General features: G+C 29.3%; 1 protein-coding gene across 4 annotated transcripts; it reads left to right on the forward strand.

Annotated features, from left to right (window-relative positions):
• LOC117176052 (F-box/LRR-repeat protein 21-like) lies at nucleotides 1–8,641 on the forward strand. 4 transcript variants are annotated; one of them, XM_033366045.1, is made up of 5 exons: nucleotides 1–1,039; nucleotides 1,688–1,862; nucleotides 2,906–3,444; nucleotides 6,546–6,807; nucleotides 8,137–8,641. In XM_033366045.1, exons 2-5 carry the CDS (start codon nucleotides 1,730–1,732, stop codon nucleotides 8,622–8,624), a joined length of 1,422 nt encoding a protein of 473 aa, XP_033221936.1. In that variant the 5' UTR covers nucleotides 1–1,039; nucleotides 1,688–1,729; the 3' UTR covers nucleotides 8,625–8,641. The 4 variants fall into 4 exon arrangements, with proteins under 4 accessions (XP_033221936.1, XP_033221938.1, XP_033221939.1 ...); XM_033366047.1 differs by having other exon boundaries at nucleotides 1–996; XM_033366048.1 differs by lacking the exon at nucleotides 1–1,039 and adding an exon at nucleotides 1,046–1,408.
• The last annotated feature ends 489 nt before the right edge of the window (nucleotides 8,642–9,130 follow it).

Raw genomic sequence — 9,130 nt, forward strand, 5'->3', positions numbered from 1 at the left:
AAAATTCTTTTAAATTATTGAAAATATTTCACGTCTTCCGAAATCTCGTTTATATTGAACAACAAAAGAAGCCCTGAAAAGCCAAAATAAAACTAAAATTTAATGTCTAAATGAGAGCAAACATACAATTTTAAAATAGTTAATATCAAATTTAGAACAAAAGTTCAAATGTTGAAACATTTCAGCGCAATATTCCATTTTCATTTACGACCAACCGAAGTATTTTAAAAATTACTACAGGGCTCGAAAACCGCAGTTCCGCCACTGATTCAGGTGCGTAAACACAAGTTACGTTTGTGTGGGGAAATCGATACCTGATTTCATTGTCACAAATATTCATTCCAACTTCTAATTAGCAATGAAATCATTTATAATTTTATGCAGCACTTATCTCTTTGATATAAATAAAATTGCAATCAAATCAATCCCTTGTTTCGAAATTCGAAACAAAATCTTTGACATCCAACCTCAGCATTTTTAAATGAACTGACGTCCCTGAAGATTAATCTTCTATACAGGGTTGAGCAATTTCGTTCAAAGCAAAGTTTAAAAATTAAATATACTAGTTTACATATACATATTATAAGCAGAAAATCTTACAAAATTTATTTTGTTTATTAAAATGTATGTAAATATCGTGTATTTTATAGAAAAAAAGGTTTAAAAAGATCCTGAGAAATGTTGTTTCGTACCCAACGCTGTTTAAAAAAGTAACTAAGTCAGTGACATTTGTGACTCAGTGTGGAACGCAGTGTATAATGTTACACATTTTTAAAATTCCATAATGTCTTAGTTATTAAGATGTACTGAGTAAAATTGAAAAAATATATTGTAAATTAATATTGCATTTTCAAGTCTATTCAAGATCTTTTTTCTTTTTCTAAAATCAAATATGAAATACAGCTAACAACGCAGCTGCATTTTTGTGCATCGTCGCTTGTTCAAAATAAATCCCCGTCACACTCCTCGGCAGTTTGACAGATTTGATTAGAAAAGGTACTTACCTGACTTCACCCTGTGGAGGCTGGAAAATCGCATGGTATAGTATTTTCATAAGGCATAAGGCCTTTGAGGTTATACATAGAGTTTCAGTTTGAACAGTCTAAATTCCACACCGCCCGCGAAAGCATCACGTAGAGCCCGTTTCTTATTTCAACATTTTTCAATGTAGTGCAGTTCTAGAACCTTGTTTTATAGTTTTAAATTGACGTAATGTCCAAAATTGACAATGATTTCCTCTCTTGTCAATCTTATGACATAAAATTGGAAAATTTTAACTTCAAAGTTCGGTTATAAATTGAAAAAAGGCGGCTGTAAAAATCAATTTAAAAATAAATAGGTATACAACTATTTACAAGATATTCTGCGTTATAGTTCTGAAATACTTACTTAAAATATAGGCATGGATGTAAGTAGTTTTTCCAGTTATTAAAAAATCCTCAAGGAAATCTTCGACTTATTTTTGGACCGGATTTACACAAAATCTTCGTGAACTTTTAAATTCTTCGAGCAAATCCGCGCAAGTTAATTGAATGACTCACGGATTTCCTCGATGAATTTGAGATTCTTTACTGATTGCATTGTGCAAACGGTGATACTTTTTTAAAATAACTTTTAATTCATACTTTCATGTAATTATTGAGATTATTCAAATCCAGAAAAAAGAAAAATCATTATAATTTTTCAGGAACAATTTTATTGCAAAAAGAATCACATCTAAGGAACAAATATGGGACAATTGGGATATGTGAATAAAAATTTGGCAAAGATGGATAAGCCAAGCATAGAAATATTAAACGATGATTGTCTATTACTTATATTTGAATACTTGCCTTTAAAAGACAAGTTGAAAATTGAAGCAGGTATGTAAATATTAAAATGTTATAACATGTAAAGCTGTAAAATTCAAAAATTTGAGTTGAACCGCTTACGCTTTAATGTGTACGAAAGTTATTAAAGCTGTGTATTATGTTTTTTTATTTCAAATTGATTTTAAATTTTTTACGTAAATTTTCAACATTTTTAATATCGTACAGTAAATTTCAAATAATTTGATTTTGAAAGTTTCTCAATTAAATTGTAAAGCTATTGAATATAAAAGTTTTAACCGACCCCGAAATTGTTTTATTTCATTCGCTTTTCCAGTTTAAAAGTTTCTCGATTGAATTATTCATGATAATAATTTATTTTAATCATTTTAATTAGTTATTAGAAATTTTAATATTGTTTCCTTTAGAATTGTGGGAATTTTTCATAAATTTTTTAATTTCTGGTGGTCAGAAAAGTCTTCTCAATTTTTTGCGGATTTTATTATTTCATTTTCTAAGAGATAATTTGTGAAATACTGATTTTAGTATTTAATTTTTATAACTTATGGCTAACAAAATTCTGTACATAAGCAGGCTTTTCAGCAGAGAACTGCAATAGAAAAGTTTTATTAAATACCAAATTTCCAATTTAAAAAGTGTTCTGTATTTCCAGTTTCGATGACTGGGTTTTGGTGATATTTTTCCTATTTCATTTTTGTCACTACAAATTTTTGAAGTGAAAGTTCTCATTCCTATTAGAACTACGAATAAACAACATCATTTTAATTGAATAATTATTTTAAAAAGTTTTAAAAGGGAAAATGGATACCCGGTAATCACGGATGTGTTACAGTGTGGATAAAGTTGGGTATGCCCACAAGGGTTAAAGAAACTCAATTTGTGTCCAAAAATGGGCTTAAAGCAAGACTCCAGTTCTTACTGAACATTTAAAACTTTTCAATTTTTTTCGATAATTGAAACATGTATATTTTGAAGTTCTTGAAACTTTACATCAACAACTGTGATAATAAATTCTTTAAGAATCTATGTATATTTTTAAAGAATACAGAATAAATAATCACAAGTATTACTTGCAGTGTGCAAAAGATGGCAACGTCTTAGTTCGTCAATATGGTGGAATTACAAAATTCTTGTCTCAAATCATGTAGTCGGAGATTATCCTTCAGGAATGAGTCAATCAATCGATTACAACACTTTCAAGCAGATATCGAAAAATTGTGCTCGACATTTAACAACTGTTGACTTGAGTGTTATAATACCTCATGATCGTGATCGTTTATTAAGCATATCAGACCTGCGTTCCATTTTTGAACAGTGTCCCAACATACAAGCTCTGTATATAATACAGTGTTTTGAAGATATTCAACTGAAGGGCCTCAGAGTAATCGATTATCTGAAACCATTTTGGAAGCAGTTGACGAAGTTTGGCTATTTTTATAGTTACAATGTAATCCCCAATGAAGATCTATTCGAAATACTGACAGAGATGACAAAACTGAAACATTTTTATATTGATACTGCCTTCGACGAGAAATTTTTGAAATATCTATCAAAAGATATTGAAGAACTTATTATGGAAAATGGCGGGAGGATTTGTTTTAAAACCGTTTGTGAGGCAAGTGTTTTGTAATTCTTATTAAAATATTTTACGTCATATTTAAAGAAAACAAGTAAAAGAAGAATCGTTCCCGCTAGAAACATGTTGTTTTTCAAAATTTTAACCCACAAATAATTTAAGGATTTTAAGAAAAATATTTTGTCACAAAGTTAGAAGTATTTGAACTATTAAAATTGGTGACACCGTTTAACAAGAATTTCTCGAATTTTTTGTTCAAGTGTAATCAGGGACTCGAAGGAAATTACGGGACATTTTTTTTAATTTCCCAATTATTTCGATAAAATTAACATAATTGGGCTGAAAAGTAAGCTCAGTATAAAAAATCTGCCCGCTTCGCGGGCACATTCTCATCGCGCGCTACGCGCGCGGCTCGCAAGTTTGAGCGCGCCTAGGGCGCGCGACGGTTGAATCTCGTGCTTCGCAGTCGGTAATACGTTACCGCGCGCTTCGCGCTCGAACTTAATTACACCTCGCGCTTCGCGCTCGGATATTTATTCTTTGCATTTGGAATGCTTGAGAAAAACTTTATCAAAGGGATCTCTTTTAGGTGGCAGTATTTATATGCTCGATTTCCGACAGACATTTGTAAACAGGTTTTGTTGGATCTTTTTTCTCGTAACATTCGTCGTTTTTCCACACATTTTTTTTTATTTCACTTTTTTCATCGTTATTTTTCACGAATAAAACAAAAAGTACGCGTCCTATCAAGAAGTGATTCTTAACGAAATTGTAGATCTTTTTTGGGATAAGCATTTTTGTTAATTCATCTTTTTTTGTATCCTACATAGTTTTTCCTAAAAATGGAATTTTTCATTTTCCATTATTTTTTGTGCAATCAAAATTTGAATTTTCGATTTTTGAAGAAAATCCAAAAATTGTTTGTGATAATCTTGTAGGGATTTCAAAAAGAAATGGTTTTCTTCTCTTGACTTTTTTTCATATCGTGCGTTTTTCGGCTTCAAATTTTGATTTACGGTTGATTAAAAAAATTTTGAAAACGCTATAACTCTGAGAATTTTCTTTTTATCGAAAAAAGTCATAAGGATAAATTGTTTGTTCTTTTCAATACTATAAATATCCGTACATAAAATTTTCAAATTCAGAAAAAAATGGTCTCGAAAATTTTCAAAATGCGCTCACTTTTTGAATTTTTATCAAAAATGGCTGGTTCACGAACTCATCCTTTCTTTTAGGACCTAAAAAAAGTGTGCCAAAGATGGACTTGATTCGTTCACTTTTTCGAGAGTTATCGTGTTTGCGGACGGACGGCCGGATGACGGGCCGGCCGGACGGACAGGCAGACGCTATCGTGATAACCTGATTTTCGGATTCAGCGGGTCTCGAAAAGTGGAGATCCGTTGAAAAATTGTGATGTCAAATTTCCGACAATTCTAATACTTTCTCAATCATAAATGATAAGAATGTAAAAAAATGTCAAAAGACAATCAAGCTAAGGAGACATAATGTAAAAATTAAAAATATCGTTTTTTGTAATTCTTCACCCTTATAGTATACCTTTCAAGTTAATCGAATTGAATTTACAGAAATAATTAGAATATATCAGAAAATGCCCCTGAATTCCGTTCAAATCCCTGTTTGTAATATCTAAACTAATGTAGAAAACTGCAGAGTCAAAACGAGCGACGAAAAAAGTTGAACAAATTTATTCCCTCTAACAAGTTTTACAGTAAAATTCATCGGCACTTTTTTTTAGTGTTGTATAATTATTTAAATATTGTCTAAAGTATTAATGAATTTAATTTTCTGCTAGCACAAATAATCAAGAAGCGTTTAAATCAACAGGCGGAACACATATTTTCATAAACACTAATGCAATTTTATTGTTGGTAATTTCTTTCGAAGATTTACAATTTTGCAAAAAAAATAAACTTCAGGAATGGAAGAACGCTGATGCTATTGTGGGAATTCAGATGCCCCGTATATGAAAGCTTTAAATGGGGGGAGGGGAAAGGTAACCAATTTTATATCTTGTCTTGTTTTTGCAAAAAATAAGAATTTTTATTCTTAAACAGAGTCTTTTTCCTCTCCAAGACCTGGACACAAGATAAACTCATGGGATATACTCACATCTTAGAGTGATTATAATTAGGTATTTGGATATATGATTGTACGGCGAAAACAAAGGAACGCATATTTCACAGTTTAATGAAAAAAACCTTTAAATTTGGTGCAATGATTGAAAGATTACTAGGGAATATTCAAAAATCAACGAACAATTTTTTCAAAATTCAGTATTATCCGAACGAGCGTAGGTATATTTACGATTTAATTTTTTAGTTGACGTAAGATTTCTTGCTCTTGCAGCGGTAATAAACAAAAAATAAGGTTAAAAAAAGGAGCAAATGGTTTATTTTTTTAATTATAAAAAGTGAATTTTCTTAAAAATTCTAATAATTTTTTTCTGAAATAGCAGGTAGTATATACTACGTATCTAGTGTGTTTCGTTATTGGAAAACCACTTTTTCACATTGAAACAATTATTTTGGTAAATTTGAATATTTTTTCAGGAAGAAAATGTAAAAATTCGATTACAAAATAATTTATTTCCAATGTGAAGCAGTCCTTTAACAAGAATTAAATTCAGGAACATATGCCTGATATTTCTTTTGTAAAAACTTTAAAGTGGGCTTTTACAGAAAATCCATTTTTATGAATCTTAGAAATAACTTTTTCCCATTACTGGTCCCTTTATTTTCACCATAGAATGATCCTTCCAGATACCAAATCATTCTGGCCCCATGGCTCAGAATTTTTTTTTTTTAATTTCTCTGATTTGAAATGAATTTGGCGAAATAAAAGAACGCTACGTTTTTGACAACATTGCGTTTGAAACTGTTCGGGAAACCAGCCGCTATTCTGTTAATTTTTAAGTTTTTGAAATTTTCTGGTAGATTTTTGCGAAATAATTTTTTTAATGAAATCGGTGAATTAGGTGTCGCCTAAAATCCTTTGAAAAACATGTTTCTTGCGGAAATGATTCGACTACCCGTCTGCAAATAAATTCGACCATATATATATATATATATATATATATATATTGAGTAACATAAAAAATGTGACTTAAAAATTTTGTTTAGGCGCTCAAGAATACTAAATTACACACACTTTGTTCAAGTGGATTAGTAATGGAAGATAAAATAAACTTACCTGAAAATTGCCACATAAGAAATTTAGCTTTGACTATGACACACATGTCCGATAATCCAAATTGGGCAGCATCAATTTCACAATTCGTAGATATTGAACAACTGAACGTTGAAATGAATGACAATATTGACGATGCATTTCTAAATGCGGTTGCTGACAACTGCAAAAAAATTACCTTCCTGAATTTTAGTGGTAAGTAATATCAACGATATATTTTCAATTTCATGAAATCTGATAACCTCAAAAAACCCAGATTTTAGCAAATAAACAAATTAAATTAATTATTTTCACATTGTTGACTAATTTATTCATTTTCACTGGCTCAAGTTTAAGCAAGTTAAATTTGAAATATCTTCTATTTGAAAATGGATAATTTTGAAGCTTCTAATACTTTGTGAAATTCAAAAATTTTCAATTTTCCACCTTAAGACAAATTCAAGTTTGTAATCTTCCAATTCTTTCCTCAATTTTCCTCCAACTTTTGAACTCACTAATTTCGCCCTTATTCCTCGAAATATTTTTTACAACTTTATTCAGTTTGTCTTAAGATTAAAAAACAAAATGTTAATTGAGTTATCATTACTTCAGGCATGTACATGCAATTTATGATTTTAAAATGATTGATATTAAAAAAGACAAATTTTTTAACGTCGAAACTTGAAATTTGAATGTTTTAAATTCCCAAAGCTCAAACATCAAAGTGTTTGCGTTCAAAAATCTAGACTCTTAATTTCCTATAATTTTTATAATACCCATTGATTGCCTAAAAAATAATCACTTATAATCTTAGTAATTTTCCATATTTCCTTTAAATAATAAATTTCGTATAAAATTATATCAACAAAGTAGTTATATCAAAGCACAATTTTTTATATTTTTTAAATTATAGACGGCTTTATTTACAGATTATATTTAAAAAGAAGTATTAAAAATGGCCCGTTACTTACCTGTCTCAACCTAAATTTCCAAAAAATTAGTATACCACAAATTAACTGAATTTTTTAAAAGACTGAATTTAAAATTATACATTTAAAAAAGATTTTTGTTTTACCATAGTCGCATATTGTATCAAGCGACACTTACCACAATTATATTCCATGATCTCTTTAGTTTAATATTTTCATACCCTCTTTGGCATAACCTTAATTTTTTTAAATATGTATCTTAGGCAGTTTGGAAATTGTTTTGTTTTTAAAAACCTGATTCTCTCAAATGGTCAAGTTTTTTGCAATCATCCTTACATAGAATCCTCCAATTTTTATAATGATTTGAATTTTCAAAGCTTATGCTTTAAAAAAAGACAATTTTTAAAATTGTTCGTCAGTTTTTAAACACTTGAAAGTTTTTAATTTGAAAAATCAATACAATTATTTAAATTATCCTTATCTCATATCATCTTCTAATTTTTAGTTCTTTCTCTTGTTTATGAAATAGTTGTTTTTTTTAATAGAAAACATTCTGTGAGTCTTAGTAATGCAATAATTCAATTTATAATTGGATACTAATTTTTCTTGTCAACAGGTTGCAGTCGTGTGACCGATTCTGGGACTACAAATTTAAAAACATTGCCAAAACTTCGACACTTATCAATAGGAGGGTTGGTAAACGTTACAGGTAAAAATTTGGGAAGACTCCCTGAATTAGAAGTGTTAGATTGCAGTAAATCTGAAAATATAACAGACGATTCTTTATATGAAATAGTTTGGAATTCATCACGGCTCAGATTTCTCATTCTAAATAATTGCAAATTAATAACCAATAACTTGATCAAGATTGCTATCAAAGCTACTCTTAGACGTGATAACGGGTTAATTTTAAACATGGATATACTTTCCACTAAAATAAACTTAAAAAAGGTGGGAAGAAAGTCACCTTTGCTCAAAGTATATAGGCATATTAGCTACTTGCTTGAATGTGGTAGTAATTATAACCCCTATTTTCCTACTATTTATGACTTTTATGTGGATAGACATATCGACCCAAACTACTCGCGCATAATAGTCAATTGATATCAACACAAAAAAAATCACAAGAAAAAGACTGAAAAAGTGATCCTAGTGATACACTGTACTAGATAACGTTTTTTTATTTCATAAATAGCGATAAAAATAATTAATTTACAAGTTCTTGTTATATGATTTTCAAATCAGTGATGATATAAGTTCAAATATTTACTTATCTTTGTGGATAATTGTTTTTTTTTCTTCAAATTTATTCTTGAAGATAAGCTTAAAATGAGATTGACTCATAACTTTTATTCTAGCTAAGGAAATTTAATAACTTTGATACTGGATATCAAAATTTTTGCAAAGCGTCTTGGATTAAAGGTATTAAATTAATACTCAAAGTCCAGCAATCCGAATAGCATTTTTTTTAATTTTTGAATATATGTTATTTAATATTTATATTTACGATATACCTACTTTCCGATTTTGAACATCACTTTTACATTACCTATCTATTAAGCGAAACCGAATTTTATTAGTGTATTAATTTTTATTTATTAGCATTATAC

The sequence above is a fragment of the Belonocnema kinseyi genome, chromosome 7 (genome assembly GCF_010883055.1).
Source record: "Belonocnema kinseyi isolate 2016_QV_RU_SX_M_011 chromosome 7, B_treatae_v1, whole genome shotgun sequence".
Classification (NCBI taxonomy): Eukaryota; Metazoa; Arthropoda; class Insecta; order Hymenoptera; family Cynipidae; genus Belonocnema; species Belonocnema kinseyi.

Bases quoted from the DNA above. Each gene is read 5' to 3' on its own strand.
- LOC117176052 (XM_033366045.1), top strand. From the start codon at position 1,730: ATGGGACAATTGGGATATGTGAATAAAAATTTGGCAAAGATGGATAAG. The intron at 3,445-6,545 runs GCAAGTGTTTTG...AATTTTGTTTAG, and splicing joins GTTTTAAAACCGTTTGTGAG to GCGCTCAAGAATACTAAATT. The intron at 6,808-8,136 runs GTAAGTAATATC...TCTTGTCAACAG, and splicing joins TACCTTCCTGAATTTTAGTG to GTTGCAGTCGTGTGACCGAT.